The 18,245-nt window shown below is 35.9% G+C and overlaps 1 protein-coding gene across 2 annotated transcripts in view; it reads left to right on the forward strand.

The window, feature by feature from the left end:
• Nucleotides 1-18,245, forward strand: part of LOC131039369 (uncharacterized) — a 101,178-nt gene that overhangs the window by 2,076 nt on the left and 80,857 nt on the right. For both annotated transcript variants that reach the window (XM_057972097.2, XM_057972099.2), the window contains 4 exons: nt 2,394-2,437; nt 2,683-2,737; nt 3,041-4,117; nt 7,844-8,199. In XM_057972097.2, the coding sequence (XP_057828080.1) occupies nt 2,394-2,437; nt 2,683-2,737; nt 3,041-4,117; nt 7,844-8,199 (1,532 nt within the window). The remainder of the gene's footprint in view (nt 1-2,393; nt 2,438-2,682; nt 2,738-3,040; nt 4,118-7,843; nt 8,200-18,245) is intronic.

Consider the following 18,245-nt stretch of genomic DNA (forward strand, 5'->3'; position numbering starts at 1 on the left):
TGGTTTTTGTCTTGGATGCCACAGTTGAATGAAGTCTATTCTGTTAAAATTCACCAAGGACTTGCAGTTGGTGTCATGCATTTAAAGTGTGCTTTGAACTTAGATGATAGTAGCACTAGCTGTTCACCACAATGCTAGACCACAGGGTATATTATATTGGAATAATAAAGTCTAAAAAAGAAAGATGCCAAAAGTCCTGAGAACTCAAATACAAGGATTGAAACCTAACAACTGATTAATAAAGAACCTTTTAAAATATGAAGGTCACTAGCATATAGAAATCTTGTCGAATCTGTATTATACTTAAAAGACTGAGGTACGAGTTCTGAAACTTTGGTGATAATTATTATAGCTTTCCAAAGTTTTACATTTTCAGTTTTCACATATTTCATATAGAATAAATTGGCTTCCTTTAAAATAAAGTTCTCTTGTATTGTGATAATTACTAGAACTTTCCCATAGGTTTACATTTTCACATGTTTCATACAGAATAATGAAATGTCCCCTTTTGGGATTACCTTATATTTTGCCATAATTTCACAAAATCCAAATGAAACAAGGGACATAATATAGTTAGAGATATAATCCTCACCAAGAATAAGATGAGATAAGTCTGTCTTGGAAACCTGCAACCAAGTTAGATAATAATATAGATATTGATCCATTTAATACATCCATTTCTAGGGTTAAGAAAAGATATACTTATAACACATTAATCTAAATGATTACATGGGGGCTTAACCATAACAAGGGTTGAGATGGGAGGGACATGATAAGGTGCCCTAAATATCCCCTACCCTAGGCCCAAGAGTGGAAACTCTGTCCCCCTTGGCCCCATGTGGTCATTAACCATGCTCATCAGGTGGTGTACCTAGTGGACCTTATACACCGTTCCCCTTTACCATGCCATCCTTCTCTCCTCTTATGATTGAGGATCCCTTCTAGTTCACCTCAACAATTGACCAATATAGGTTTTGTAGGGGAGACTGCAATAGGGTGCCCTTAACTCGACCCTAGGCCCAATTACAGAATCTCTGCCCCCCTTGGCCTCATGTGGTCTTTAACCAATCTCATGAGGTGGTGTACGTAGTAAGCCTTGCATGCCATTCCCCCTCCTTGCACTCCCTTTCCTACCCTAGCATTGTAGGCATATAGTGGTTCATATATTATCAAGTGCATAGATATATGTCTATCATATGTAACAATTCATGCATCTATTAGATATATATACATCCACCTACATATAATCATTATAAACACATAGATGTACTGAGAAATTAATTCTGCATACCACAAAAATTTGATATGTTATTATTTTAATCAGATCTGCTGTGAATGAAATATCTTTGCTGACGTTTTAGTGGCCTTCTACAATCCGCATTCTCTTATTCTTATACCCCTCTCTATCGCTGGGAGGTTGTGTCTTTTTGGGTGGACATCCCTTCTTGAAGGGTGGCGTTTCTTCCTAGTTTAAACGCTGCATAACCACTGTCTTAACGAACTGTTTTAATGACTCAATTTCCCCTTAACAACATATTCAATCTGCCCTTAACGACGTTTCTTATACTCAACAAATAATTGATTACCAAGTCTGGAGATCGCTGTTATAAGGAGAGGAGGAGCAAACCATATAATATTCTTCCATTCCTTTGACTGGTTGTAATGATGCAAATTTTTACAATTCTGAAATTGTTAAGTCTTACATACTGTAAGACAATTTCAACGATTGGTTTGCTGTTCACCACATATCAGATCGGGGGCATGACAAATAAATTGGTAACATTTCAAAATAAAGTGCTCTTTTATTGTAGAAATTGCATATATTATTTATTTTCAATACTTACATAACTCCGGGAAAGGACGGAAACATATAAAATTGCAAACATGAGATATCAGTCTTGACATATTCTCTCCATCAGCTGTGGGGACACGAGGCATCTCATTGCTCATAAATTATCCAACAGTGATTATACATGAGTTCAATCTTGTGGTTTCACATTAGGTGTCATAATCGTAGCTTCTGTTCATTTGAATTTGAAGAATTCATAATATGGCTCCTGAAACCTAGGCATTCTATTCTTATTAGACAGATAGGGCTTCTGAGGAAAGTTCTGGCTTATACTGTTTACTATTTCAATTATCTTCTAGACACTATATTTGTGCATCCTATCAGATAAATGCATTATATGGCCATTGTCTATGTTGCTTATGTTCCACCCCAGTTGGTTACTTTTAAAACTCGGGTTAAAAAAGTTCCAGAGATGAAATTATCCGGTTCTTTTAATTTTTGTAAATAGAGATTGATATAACTTGTATTATTACAATTTCTGACTTCCTAAGGACAGATTTCAAAGATGTGAATTGCGATTGAGAATTATATTTACAATCTACAGGTTGGCAGGATTCATCTGAGCGGAAGGAGTTCTTTGATAACCAGGTAATCAACAATTTAAGGCTCAGTTCTTTTCCAATGATTGGGAGGAGCAGATATTCTAATAATTTGATGCTGAAAACTGTATGGGCGTGTAGGCCAGAAAACAGTGAATAAGATGTATTGTCATGTGGGAAATGTTTGCTGCTTTTTAACAGTTTTTCTGAAAGTCTGCTACCAAATTATATATTTTTTTCAGATTGCAATTTGTATGAGCTGAGCAGGGCCATTCAACTGATTATTCTTTTCAGAATTCAGGACAAGATTCTATTTGGGCGGAGACAAAGCAGATCATCACCAGAGAGGGTATATGTTTTTCTCCAATTATTCTGATCTTCACTACCTACAGTTTTTAAGTAACATAGAGGTTGCATTGGTAGTATCTTGGATATCAAATGTCCTGTGTTTATCTTTATACTTTAGTTCATAGGGTATTGTTGAAGTCTGCCTGGTTAATAGCGACATGCTACTCATACCATATATAGCTGCCAGCTTAGCTTGTTTCTTAGTCCTATGTATATTGATAACTTTCAAAACATCATAATAAGAAATACTAAATTAAAATTGTTTGTTGGAAATGATAATGCTGATTTTTTGCTATGTATGCAGGGGATAATGAGATCTTTCAACAGAAGGATGGGAGAAAACTTGGTCGTGTTTTAGTTCATGGTAGTGGCAGTTGGGCCTCAAAAGTTCTGGGCTTTGGTCAGGGTTCTACTGGTTCAGGTCAGGATTCAAGATACTGGGATAAGGATGACAGGAGAAGGGATGAGAAGTATGAAAATGACTTTGAGATCTTGAATGCGGATGTTAGATCTGTTTCGAAACCACAAAAGATTGGCTTGGGTGATGAGGAGGAGGATGCTAAAGAAAACGGTTTCAATAGTCATGGAAAAAGTGGAGTAAACAAAGATATTGTGGGTCAAAACACAGCAGCTGCTCACTCTGATTTGGATAAAGGTAACAAGTCTATAAGAATGTCAAATGGGCAAGATTTGCAAAATGAAAGCTTATACAATGAACAAGGTCGTAATGAGCTCAAAATATATGAAGCACAATATGAGGCAGACTTGAAAGAAGAACAAGGTCTAAATAAGACAGGCTATGATGGTGGTTTAGTCAATGCAGATAATGGCGATAATACTGGAGAAGATATTGCAGGGAATTTGTCTTTAATTGGAGGAAGAAATAGGCATTCTTCACAGACACAGAATTCAAAGCAGACTACCACGGAGTATGTGTATGGTGATGGTGACTTATTTACAGAGAAGAAATTTTTTGATGTCAAGGACCAGCATCCTCGTCATGTGTCAGGGATGGAGAAGGATCATCGTCAAGATTATAAGGGAAAAAACATAATTGAAACTCAAATCAACATGTCTTTAAAAAATTCATATAATTCAGAAGTTGATAATAACAACTTTTCTGTGGCTCAAAATAACAAGTCTTTTAAAAAATCAGATGATGGGAATCTGAAACAAAGAATGGAGACCAATTTTGAAAAAGAATCATCAGCATTCATATCTAGTTTTGATCAAGAGAATGCAGTTAAAGAAATACATGAATGGTCACAGAATCTTTCCAGAAGGGAGAAACTGGTGAACTTGAGTGAAATTGGTACTTGGAAAATGGATAGTCAGAAAAGGAGTACAAATTCCTCAAGAAGCAAACGTAGGAAGCCTCCAAGTAAGTTTGTAATCACAGTAATTTATTGCTGCTATCACATAGTTCATGGATTAAAGAAGTTCTTGATTTTTTTGCTTCAATCTGTTGACTTGCCTCTTGTATTTTTCTGGTGTACATGTTTCTAAATACTCATTGAGACAAGTATAATATGCTCCTTTGCCTAGGCATTGTGGGCTTCTAAATTAAAGTAGTTCTTCCAGCATGTGGCCATCATAAGTTTGTGATACATCCCTTGTTATCCGATATGCATTAGAGTGATATTGTAACACATCTCTAAATGTTTTCCTTCCTGGCTTCTTCCTAAGTTATGTTGGTTTGTTGGCTTTGGTTTCTTTAATGAAAATTCAATAATTATTGGACTTAAATGCCTTACATGGTTTAGGGTGAGTTATTGCATTACTTCTGGTATTAGGTACTGGCTTCAGCTCAAACAATGTCATTTGCCTGGCTAATATAGGGAGGTTTTTAAAAATTTGATTTAATTTTACTTTCTAGATGTGTTTTTATATTCAAGTTAAACATAGCCAGTCAAAGTATATCAACCTGCCTTGCTTTTATTGTGACCTGTATTGTTAACAAAATGACTGACAATTTTCGCATAGTTTGGGATTAGATCCCACCTTTGAGCTTGACTCTATCTCAATTGGATATGTTTTATGGTCATATAAAAGCTGTATATGCATACCAGATATGCAGGTATGTGCCTCTAGGAGATTATGGTATGGCCAGGATCATATTCATGCATATATTAATATTACCCTTTAAGTACGTGAAGAATTAGTAATAATAATGCAGTTGTTATTCAGAAAATCAGGTTTTGTGGTTTGCCAAATCAAAACATGGTAGTAGGATAGTTAATTGTCAATTGCAGTGTGTAGAAATTAAGCATACCATTAGAAATAGACAAACATTCAAAAGAAAAGATTCAAGGGCATACACACAAGTAGAACACACAAATAATCCTCAAGAGTGTAACATATAATGCTACAAATGTAGGCATGCGAGTTACAAGTAGAAGATTCCAGAAAGCATGCATGGCACAAGTACTAGCATACAAAGAGAAAATGAAGATTCCTGAAACGGGCAAAAAAGACAAAAGCAAAATCTGTTACATGGATAAGGTACACATAGTAAGCCTTTTATGGGCTATGTATGCACTACCTAAGTAAATATTATCACTAACACAATCCATTATTAACTAATTAATAAAGGTGGCTAAACTCTTAGTTTAAGATACTGGGTTCTTCTGTTTTAGCCTGGGTCTTGGTATGGGTACTGTTCGGGTACGAGTATGGTTCGGGTTCTTCTTGGGTGCTTGGGTTCTCTATGGGTTCTCCAGTGAAGGACCTAGAGAGAACCTAGGCACCTAGGAAGTACCAAGGGCCATACCCAAGCATAGTTTCATAAATTAAATCCCCAGTTTCACTCTCACAACTTTGTGACATCATTTTTTATCAGAATATGCCAGCAAGCAAGCAATTAAATTTAATTTCAGTTGCATTTGCAAGCTATACATATGAACATGGGGTTAGTAAACTTTATATCAGCATTACTAAGATTGATTTCAGTTGATTTACATTATGCATATGTAGCAGCTGTTTGCTTATGTTTTGTGAAATCACTTTCCTTGTGTCGTTAATGATTTGGCATTTTGTCAAATGTTTGAAAAATGAAATTGAACCAGCTTCTGCACATGATACAACTAGTGGTAGTGGCAATCCAATTGATTGTGGTTCAAATGAAATTGAACCAAGTGTTGATATTGACCTTGATACTTCTGATGAAGAACACGAATATTAAAATCAATCATAATTTGAATTTTCATTGTGTAATGAGATTTTGAGAGTTGAGTATTTTCATTTTTGCAAATTATGAATAAGGTATCAAAATATTATGAATGAGGTATCAAAATATATTTTTTTTTTAATATTTATTGATATTTATAGACAATTATGGATTTATGAGTATCACTCTTCTTATAGTTATACACTGATATAATTTATATTTCATAATTTTAATGTTTGAACATATATATGATTTATGTACACACACACACATATTGATATTTATAGGCAATTATGAATTTACGAGTATCACTCTTATAGTTATACATGGATACACTGATATAGTTTATATTTCATAATTTTGATGTTTGAACATATATATAATATGTACACACAACACACACACATATATACACATATATACGTACATACACATATACACATACACATACACATCCGCATATGCATCCGCATACGCATACGCATACGCATACATATACATATACATATACATATACATATATATATGTGTGTGTGTGTGTGTGTGTGTGTGTGTGTGTACACATGTATATGTATATATACACATACACACCCACATATATATTGGCATATCGGTACCCGTACTCAAGGATTTTTTTTTTGCCGTATCTGTGAATCCGTACCCGTACTTGTATCTGTATCTGTATCCGTATCCATACTCGAATCGGTAACTTAGCTCTTATTTGAAAGCTGAAATGAGTGCATGGGATTCAAAGTTTGGAAAATCTATTGTTGAGTTGAAAGACAAAAATAGAATCTTGACCTTCAACTCTAGTTTGTGGAATGGGCTATACCGACAACTTCATCCAAAGCATTTAAATACTTCTTGAGACTGGTGGGATCATAATAACAGATGCAATCAAAGCCTGTCAAAGCTTGACTAGTTGATTCTGCTTGGTCCCTGCCTTCTGTTTTGGAAGGAATTACACAGTTTTTTCAACTCTCTGGAACTTGTCAGTTCTTCAAGACTTTGCTTGACAAGAATCATGGCTTGACTTGGAAAAAATTGATTCAACTTTGAAAACTCAGCAAGCTAGGCACATCAGAATATGCATAGTTCATTTTGTGAAGTTCCAATCATTTAATGTATTGCTCAAATATTTATTTATTGTTGAGTTTCATTACTATTGCAAAGTGGATTCTCTTGTTTCAGTTGCTGAGCCTTTACATGTCTGAGTGGTGTGATGTTGGAGTGGACAACAGAAATATTGCCCTATTAGTAGGGAATGTTTGCTGTGGAAGTACCTTTCAAGTGTGCAAGAAATGTATATGCAGTTTTTGTTCTGAACTCATATTTCTAAATCTATTTTTTCCTCGTCTATAAGTTTATGCTTGTTGTCACATACCTGTGGCAAGCCATTACATGAGTGAACCCAAATCTTTTAATTCTTTTTGCTACTTTGGATGCTTGGATATAATTTTCTGTCAAGAAATTAGAGTGCTTGTGTGCTCATCCTTGATGTTCCATGCTCAAGAATATTTTCTTGTATTTATTATCATGTGTTTGGAATGAGTGAATGCTATTGTTCTGATTAAATTTGTATGTGATGATGTGAAATTCTTTTGACTTTTCCCCAGCTACATAGTCGATTGTGCACAAGGCCATTACTATATCAGGGACTATATTTATGCTCATATATCTTTCAGGTTGAACTATTTCTATTTATAATGATTCAAGTAGAGATATCTAAGCCAAAAAATGTCAAGTCCTTTTTCAATTGGATAAGAAATGCCTTTCATTTCTTGATATATGTCTGCTATAATTTTCCAATCTCTCATGTAAATTGCTTTATGCTTTGTGTTTGTTTGTAACTGTTCAATGCTAACCATTATTGGAAATTTTAATTTTTATTACTTGTGCTAGCTGAAATTTATGTGCTTGCTTTCTTGTGTAAATTTTCAGGTCTTCCATGTGAGGTGGGATTCCTGAACTCAACCGAGGAGCTTCAAGAACCTGAAGAAAATGTGAAGTTTGCAAATTTTTCTTTAGAATATGTTCAAAGAGAGGAGAAACCTGATGGAGTTGATACATGGGAGCCAAGGTTTGCAGGTCATCAAAGTCTTGACGAAAGGGAAAACTCATTTTATGCAAGAGACCAGAAATTGCATTGTGGCTTTGTAAAGGGGTCCGAAGGATCATTAAGCACAGGATTTGATTTGTATGAAAAGGATGCCGAGTTCTTACGCACATGCCATATTGCTGTTTCTTCATGCATCTTTGGAAACTCTGACAACATAAGGGCACCCACGAGGAAAAAGGTATGTATTGCATAATGGGAAAAGATCAAATCTGTTTTCAGATTCAATGACACAGTCTGTAATATTTTGTGGTTGAGAAAAAGGCAAACAAAGCTAGGATAAAATCTCAGAAAATGGATGGATAAGGTTTAGGGTGTTATTTTTCATTGAAATCAGAAATGAAATGGGTGAATACATAAAGTGAGGTAAATGGCCAACCAAATCTCAGTTTTAACCTTGTAATTAACCCTTCCTTATCACTGGTGAATACATAAGTGAGGGAAACGGCCAACTAAATCTCCTTTTTAACCTTGTAATTAACCCACCCTTTTCGCTATCTTCTACACACCACAATTTTATATTTTAGCACTGCATTTATTTCCTATGTCAGTAAGCATTTATAATATAAGTTGATGACTTACATATATAACCATAATATTTAATATTCTTATACTCTTCCTTTATGGTCGTATATTAAAACATGAAAAGTTTCTCACAATTTTCGAACCTTTTTTTTGTTTATGCTTGTAAACATCTCTGCTTTGTAAACAGAATGGCCACACACACACACACACACACAACCTTTTTTTGTTTATGCTTGTAAACATCTCTGCTTTGTAAAAAGGAATGGCCAGCCGCCACACACACACAAACACACATACATTTCAGAACCTTTTTTTTTGTTTATGCTTGTAAACATTTCTGCTTTGTATACAGAATGGCTACACACACGCAACCTTTTTTTTGTTTATGCTTGTAAACATCTCTGCTTTGTAAACAGAACGGCCACGGCCACACACACACACACGAACGATAGTAGAGAGCAAACCTGATTTGGTTTTGGAATATGTGGTGTTTATAAGCCACTTTCTGTTTCTTAACAGTTTCTCTCATGTCCTTCACGTTGACTTCCAACTGTTTTAGTGCAAGTGCACTTTGTAAACAGAATGGCCACACACATACACACACAATCTTTTTTACTTCTGTTTGGTGTTGGCAAGATGACAGCCTTCTTGTCAATAATTTCTTCTCCAATTCCGTTTCAGAATTTCTTTGAAGCTTTTAAACAGGTTGGAAGTAGACAAAATCAAAAGTGAAATAGCCTTGATTTACTTACCAAGCATTGCGACATCCCACCCAAACCCAGAATCTCCAGCACAGATTTGGAATTTTGTTTAGTTTGTTTGGTCGGAGTTGATGATGGGCTACCTCCATAACATTCAAATCTCCATTACTCTTTTCAATTTCAACACCTCCCTCGACTAAAAAGAATTTAAGAGCCTATGTTGCTGCACATACTTGTCATTACCACATTAGAATAGGAAGGCAGAGCAGAGAGGTGATCAAATTGCAACCTTGGTAGAAGCTCGCAACTCCTCACTTGACTAACCACCAACGGCAGATGCACCACTGCTTCCTTCCCAACTTTCTACGTTGTGATGATCCACACTTAATTTCAAGGACACTTAAGGGGCCGCTGTTTGTTGTACCCATAATTTTTTTTGTCAAGTTTAAAGCTAACATCTATTGGTTTCCTAAGTGCAAGCCATGATTAGGTCCTATCAAGTTTGTTTTATCTCTGTCTTTGTGGCTCTTTTCTTAATGTCCATAGGACCATGGAATTGAGTTTTTCTGTCTCCAAATCATTAGATTCAAATTTTCAAGAGGATTGTCGGAGATTCAGAGTTTTCAGAGGATGCACCATTATCAAAGCATTAAAAACACTTAAACATTCAGAGCTGTTTATTTTAGAAGCCAATTTTTAGCCTGTACCATTTTTAGCTGCCATCAATTTTGAGAACATATTTTAAGTTTACTATCTTTAGTTGGAGTTATTTATAGACTGCACTATTTTTAGAGGTCTCTAATTTTAGGTGATTAGCTATTTGAGGAGTCAACTATTGTAAGATCATCTATCCTTAGATCACTTGTCATGTAAGAGATATGAGTTCTAAATGAGAGTTTACACAATAATTTGCTATCATCAGTTTCACTGACAATCTGTAATAGAACTTAAATCTCATACGAGTATTTAGCATCTAAAGTAGAAGTGTGGTTCATTTCCTTGATTTATTTTCATGCAATGTTTTTTAAACCTTATAAATAAGTGTCATTTTGCACTTATATCTTTAATGGTAATTTTCATGCCTACTTGTACTGAAACCGCTGTTCACTGAGTATTGTTAATTCATAATTGTTATTTGGTTCAATACAATTTATTATGCTTATGTTGTTTTAAATTTCTAATGAGATCTTTTAGCGTGTAGCGGTTATATTAAATTTCTTTTAGCAAATTTACAAGCTTTGTATTGTAAGATTACTTGAAGTTAGAGATTGTGTCTTTGTATTGATCCTTTAACTTATTTTATTAAAGCATTTGTGTCCTTGTTTGTGTCCTTGTGTTTTAATCTATTCAATCCTTTTGTGTACTTGCATTGTTGAGTCTTTGCTTTTAGTTGAACATTGTAAGCATGTAGTCTTTTGCCTTGATTTGAAGAACTACTCAATCTTTTGCACTAGGTGAATCCAAAAAGAGACACATTTAGTTTTATAAGCATGATTGCGAACTATCCCAAAAAGCATTGTAAATAAAATATTAAAAAGTACATATTGTTCATGACATTACATTAATTTTTGCTTTATATAGATCTTCACCTTCTAATTTGAAGAGCAGTTTTACAACACATCTATTCTGTTTTGTTTGACAGTGGAAGGTGTAAATTTTAAATGCTAGCACTGCTGACATAACCACCTCTAAGTGCATTGTCACCCATGCTAGAAACAAACCAAGGGATCAAATTGTAGGATATTCCATTGACAACAATGTAGCCTCATTTGTAATATTTTAGGTTTTGCCATCCTCATGATATCGTGAGGAGTCCCTTTTGCATGTTTACTAATAATGTGACTTGTCTTTGTCAAGGATTGCCACCTTCATACGTGGTCTATAAAATCATGTTGGATCGTCAATTATGCAAGGTTAGCTAAGCTGTTTGCTGCCCTAGATTACTTTCTAGTTCAGTAAATAATTTCAGTTTTGGGTGACAGAAAAGAATCTCTATTACCAGTATACTAAGCTACCATTAATCATAATTTTGTTGCTCCTTGGTTGAGGAAATGTGTAAACATTTGAGGTTCTTTCTTGACAATCACTTAGTGTAAGTTAGTCAACATTATGTTCCAACGCCATCCTTAATCCATGCCAAATCCCATTGGCTTCAACATTGTTATTTGACATTACTTACAATGAAATACTTTGCATTGTCAGATGGACTCCTTTTATTATGTACATTACCACTGTTATCTAGCCCATCATTGGAGATGAGTCTTAAATATTTGTTGTATTAGCAAATCCTGCATGGGGATATGATTGTGCCATCATTAATCCATGTATATTAATAGCATTTCCTTTTCATTACTTGCAAATATAATAGGGTAGTATTTCTTCACTCTAGTAACAAAAAGTTGTGTTTAATATAATGGTTTGTTGACATTGGGATTTGGGAAGCACTACTCATGGAAGCATATTCCAATTGGAGGAGTCATCCATAATCAAGTCAATTAGGCAGGTGTATCTTGTATACACAATACCTTACAAATATCTAAGTGAAATATGTGATCTGATGAAGTCTTCTATCATATTAAATTCGATGTCTTTTTTAGCATTCCTGCATGATACCAGAGAAAGGTATGCACATGTAAGTAAAATGTTGAAAAGGAAATTCATAAGAACACCTACATATCTGAAGAACAATGGATTGCACTTCTCTAGGATATCTGTTTGTAATGATATGATAATAGGCTGCCATCATCAAAGTAAGGGAATGGCCCAACTGCAACAAAAGGTGTTTCTCAACAAGCAACTAATCCATGATTAGATACATTCAGCTCATCAAACTTTGAAGCATTGTCCTCGCTATAGAGAATGCTAGGTAATTATAGATGCCTCATTTAAAAACCATGGGCATGGGGAAAATAGCTCATAAACATGTTGGAAATAATATGCCGTGTCTCGGTATTTAACACTAACTCCTCCTTTGTACAAAGCCATGTTTGTGGGACCCAGTGCTTAGGTTGCAGGAAATAGTGGTTTTTTTTTTTTTTTTCCAAAACTGGGTTCTTGCAGAGGGATTGGCTGTCGGTTGAAGTGGGTCCAGGTTAGTCCTTTACATTTTTTTCAATAGTTTAGCGTCTCTTTCTTTCTTTCTTTCTTTTTGGCAATGGAAAACAAAACACCAGCAAATATGAAAAGTGAAAAGGAAAGGGCTTCTGTTGAAACAAATCACCTAGGTCAAGTAAAAATTGAATAATTGGAAAAAAGTGGAAAATGAGTTTGGTAAATGCAACTAGTTTCAGGGTATATTTAAGCATAGACTTGCCTGCTTTAAATGGGAACAGACAAGAAGAAAATAGTCCCAAAAGGAAAAGAATGTTGTTTTCAGTCATAAGTTTAAATCTTTGTCAAACAGTAAAAGGTTTATGGGCAACAAAAGTAGAGAAGATTCAACCATTTAGAGCCCCACTTCTACGCCCCTTACGTGGTCTACAGGTCTCTATGTGCAAGAGCTCCTAAATACCAATGCAAGGTTAATGGCTTTGAAAGTGAAGGAACAGGAAAGAAACCATAACACCCTTGAGATCATAGTAGCGAATTGGTCTTTAGTGGAAGATGATAAAGTTTTAAAGAAACAGGTGGGAATGTCGCAAGAAGATCTTTTGGCTGGGATGCTTGAGTGTCAAAAATTGAAATCAGATTGGCAAATCATGAAAGGCTCAACAATAGCAAGTAATGGAGGGGTCAACTCTAAAGCAGTTCAGGGTGAGGTGCAAGCAATCCATCAAACAAACTGTCAGGGAGTGGAGGAGGTCTATCAAAAGAAGGCAGAACATGGGCTCAAATCAGTAACAATCCCTCTAACAAGAAGAGGAAGCAAACACACAGATTTTAAAAATGCAAGCAAGAGAGTTCAAAGAGAGGCAAGTTAGGGAAACAAATGTAATTATTAGAGTAATAGATTATGGAAAAAATGAAAGCACTTAAAATCTTGTAAGTGATTTTCTAAAAGACAAGTTGCTTTGGAAAGGAAAAATTTGCCAAGCAAGGAGAGTGGGAAAGATTTGGGAAGAGAGGGTTAGGCCTATAAAAGAGGTCATGGCAAGTGTGCATGACAAACAACATCTTTTAAGCAAAAATAAGCTCTTGAAGGCTCACATTTCTTCCTAGATGAAGATTTAAATAGTAGGCAGCAAGAGGTGAAAAAGGAAGAAGTGGCAAAATTAAAAGCAGCAAGAGATGAAGGAAAATGGGCATGGTGTACAATGGAAAAGCTATTATTGCCAATTCTGGGTCCTACAGTAAGGCAGGCAGCAAGTGGACAACAAAGAAAAAACTTTTGATTCGATAGTAGGAAGGAAAGCAATAGGGTCATTTTGGGCAAATAAGGGTGAAGACTCAACTTTGAGTCTTATGTGTCAAAATGAATAGCAATGAAGGCTTTTCCTGGTTTACTTAACTTTAGTTTGTTGGAATTGAAGAGGATATTCATGGAGGAGGGGACTTGGGTTAGGACCTACTGTTGAAGGTAGAGACATAACTTTTCTCACAGAAACTCATGAACATGAAGGTTGCGAGACTCCTACGTTTGAGGGTTACATGAAGTTGGTGGTTTGGAATAAGGCAGCTAGAAATGACAAAGTTAATGGTTGTAAATGTTAATTAATTTTCAATTCAAGATGCAAGTTATATTCAAGGTTATCTTTTCTTTCAAGTATATGTTATTTCTTAATATAATAAATCTGATTATTATCTGGTATATTGCAGATGGAGAAAGAGCATTTATGAATTTCGATGTCCTTCTCACAATCACCGATCGATACATATATGCCAATCAAGAAGATCAAGCAATACCTTGACCGGTCATGTCTATTAGACATGACCGATCAAGATATTACTTGATTTGCGCCCCTTCAAATCATAATTGCATTTAACCGATGTCAACCGGTGTGTATATAATTAACAAAGAAAACGATACTAATCGGTATTTTATGCATTACGATTAACAACCGATGTTAATCGGTAGTTTGGGCATTGGTTGCGCACCCGGTGTTGACCGGGATTCATTGGTGAGGTTATATATGTATCGATTGAAGAATATGATCACGGCAAGATCATATACAAGTGAATATCTACGTAGACTTGAGTTATCATGCATATAATTATTAGTATAAGATGAAATCTCAACATAGCATATCAAAGAGTAATTAAAATAATTATCGGACAAGGAATGATAACTGAAGTCTTATCTAGTCTATCGATGAGATAGATGATTGAATGAGAGACTTCATTTATCTCTCATTCAATCATTTACCTTACCGAGGCTATCATGTATCAACACTCCCTCTTAGCTAGGGAAGATAAATAAAAGACAACATATCTAGCATCACATTTTACATGATGGTCGGTATTCCTTACGTAATCTTACTCTCTAGAGGATCATATCACCTAGGCATGTGACATGAAGTATCATCAATCATTTGATACAAGAAATCACATCACCTAAACATGTGACATGAAGTATCACCTAAGCATGTGATACAAACGTTCATCACATCAACTTGTAATGACAAGATATCACCTAAGCACGTGATATCAGTATTGCCTAAACACGCAATACTTTAGGAATAAGTACATGAGAATAGTTAAATTCTCAACTTATCCAAGTTGTGGTGAGTGCACTAACATTTTATCCAAATGTTTTACCACAACACAATCATGGCACATCCATGGCATACCAGAGATCCAACATGACAACTGGTTTTAGCATCATAAGATCGTCACCTTATAATGTCTACATACAAGTATTCATTATCTGAGAGATCGTCACCTCTTAGATATGAACACAGGGGGTTAAACCCATAAAAGTTCTAACATGACAAAGAAGTTTACACATAAAACATCTTAATAAGTATAGGAGTACAAAGAAAATTAAATTTCAATCATACCAAGACCTTTTCTGAAGTGTTCAACTTTCACCTTTGAAAGTGGTTTGGTAAGAATATCTGCTGTCTGCTCTCTTGTACAAATGTATTCCAACTGGATCACATTCCTATCTACCATGTCTCGTACATAATGATATGGAATCTCAATATGTTTGGATCTGTCATGAAACATCGGATTCACTGAAAGTTTTATACAACTTTGGTTGTTGCAATGAATAATTGTAGGCTTCATTGGTTCACCGAATAACCCCACAAGCAGCTTCCTAAGCCATACTGCCTCTCGAGCAGCCATGGAGGCTGCAATGTATTCGGCCTCAGTGGAACTCTGTGCTACTGATGATTGTTTTCTGCTAATCCAGGATATCATGGCTGAACCTAAACTGAAACAACATCCTGAGGTGCTTTTCCTATCAGGTACACTTCCAGCCCAATCCGAATCTGTGAATCCGTGTAGATCTAGTTCAACTCTCTCATATTTGAGACCAAGTTTTAGGGTACCTTGTAGATATCTCATGATATGTTTTACTGCTACCAGGTGTATCTCCTTTGGTTCACACATAAACTGACTCAAGGCATTAACAACATAACAGATATCTGGTCTCGTACTTGCAAGATACATCAGGGACCCAATCATTTGCCTGTATAGAGTAGGATTTGAGGGTTGTGATTCTGCTGCTGCTTCCTTAAGTTTATGAAGGTTTGTTTCCATTGGAGAGGTCATGGGTCTGCAGTTTAGCATTCCAAATCTCTTCAAAATGTCCAAGGTATATTTACCCTGGTTTAGTATAATGCCATCAGAATTTTGCCATACTTCCAAACCTAGGAAGTAATGAAGGAGTCCCAAGTCCTTCATGTCAAATTCTTTAGCAAGGTCTTTCTTACACTGATCTATGAGGTGATCTTTTCCTGTGATTAACAAATCATCAACATATAAAATCAATATCAGCATATCACCTTTGTTTTGCTTATAGTAGAGATTTGGATCTGCATCATTCTTTGAGAAGCCTAGCCCTGAGAGATAAGTGTCAATTCTTTCATATCAGACCCTTGGAGCCTGTTTAAGCCCATAAAGAGCTTTCTTGAGTTTACATACATGAGATTCTACATCATGAATCTCAAACCCTTCAGGTTGCTCTAGGTATACTTCTTGTGTAATCTCTCCATTAAGAAATGCTGTCTTTACATCCATCTGATGTACTTTCCATCCTTTTGCTGCTGCAATGGCTAAAACTGTTCTTACTGAGGTATATCTGGCTACAGGTGCAAAGGTTTCTTCATAGTCAATTCCTTCCTTTTGTGAGAACCCTCTGGCTACAAATCTAGCCTTGTGTTTCTCAATGCTGCCATCTGCAGCATGTTTGATTTTGAAGAGCCATTTGGAGGTGACAACAGATTTCCCAGCTGGCCTAGGAACAATCTCCCAAACATCATTTTTCATAATGGATTGGTATTCCTCAGACATGGCATTCTTCCATACTTGATGTTTAAGTGCATCTGATACATTAGTAGGTTCTGCTTTTGAGAGATCATTCATGAGAGCAACGTAGTTGGTGAGTTTGTTAGGCCTTTTGCTTTCTCTGAAGGTTCCTGAAAGAGCATCATACTTCTGAGCTTCTTCTACAGTTTTGGTGGCCCATAGTGGTCTTTTCTTGAAATTTTCTCTAGGTGCGTTTTGAGTTTCACCTACATTTTCCTCAAGACTCTCCCTCTGAAGCTCAGGAGTAGGGTCTTCCTCTATGCTAGGGGTAGGGATATAGACTTCAGCTTCTATTGAGCTTTGGGCTTTTTTGAAGGCTAAGTCTTCTTCAAAGATTACATCCCTACTCAGTTCATCATTCCTCTGACCAGGTATATAGATTCTGTAGGCCTTAGAGGTTTCACTATATCCTACAAGTATTCCCCTTTTTCCAGAAGGCTCTAATTTTAGTCTTTTCTCCTTAGGTACATGAATATAGACAGGACACCCAAATATTCTAAGGTGGTTGATATTTGGCTTTGTTTTAGTAAAGACTTCTTTAGGGGTTTTAGCTTCAAGATGGGAGTGAGGACATCTATTTGGTATACATACAATAGTGCTTGTTGCTTCTGCCCAAAGATTGGTATTTAGATTTTGATCAAGAATCATGGCTTTGGCAGCTTCTACAATTGTCCTATTTTTCCTCTCAGCTACCCCATTTTGTTGAGGATTATAAGGTATAGTAAGCTCCCTCCTAATCCCAACATTTTTACAAAAATCTTTAAACAAATTTGAGGTGTATTCCCCCCCATTGTCAGTTCTTAAGGTTTTGATTTTATTTCCTGAGTAGTTTTTTGTTAGTGATTTAAATTCCTTAAACCTATTAAGGATCTCTTCTGATTCTTTACATTTTAGAAAGTAGATCCAAGTTTTCCTAGAGTAGTCATCAACAAATATTACATAATACAAAAATCCCCCTAAAGAAGGTATGGACATAGGTCCACATACATAAGAATGAACTAACTCTAGAACTTTGCTTGTTTTCCTAGTACTATTTTGAAAAACACCCTTAGCATTTTTACCTAGGGCACATCCCTTGCATGCCCCTGAATGATATTGCTTTAACTTAGGTAGGCTTGTGACAAGGCTTCCCATTGATGATAAAGCTCTAAAATTCAGGTGACCTAGTCTTCTATGCCAAACTTCATTAGCATCTGTAGTTTCATGGATTAGGGCTAGGTTGGGCTCTGTGCACAGCTCATACAAGTAGCCTTCTCTTTGACCAATGGTTTTAGCTTTCTTGATAGATGAATTCTTTGGCCAAGCCAACATTTTGTTGTCCATGAAGGTCACTCTGTACCCATTATCCTCTAGTGCTGATATGGAGACTAGGTTTCTCTTGATGCCTGGGACATATAGTACTCCTTTAAGTTGCAATGATACGCCTGACTTTTAGTTTGATGGGGCAGGTTCCAACTCCTCTGATTGGATGTGTGGAGTCATTCCGATAGTCACTTCCTCATCATTCTCCTCTATCATGGAGTCTAGCACTTCTCTAAACCTGGTAATGTGTCTGGATGAGCCACTGTCGATCACCCAGGAGTTAACCTTG

This window comes from Cryptomeria japonica, chromosome 10 (genome assembly GCF_030272615.1).
Source record: "Cryptomeria japonica chromosome 10, Sugi_1.0, whole genome shotgun sequence".
Classification (NCBI taxonomy): domain Eukaryota; kingdom Viridiplantae; phylum Streptophyta; class Pinopsida; order Cupressales; family Cupressaceae; genus Cryptomeria; species Cryptomeria japonica.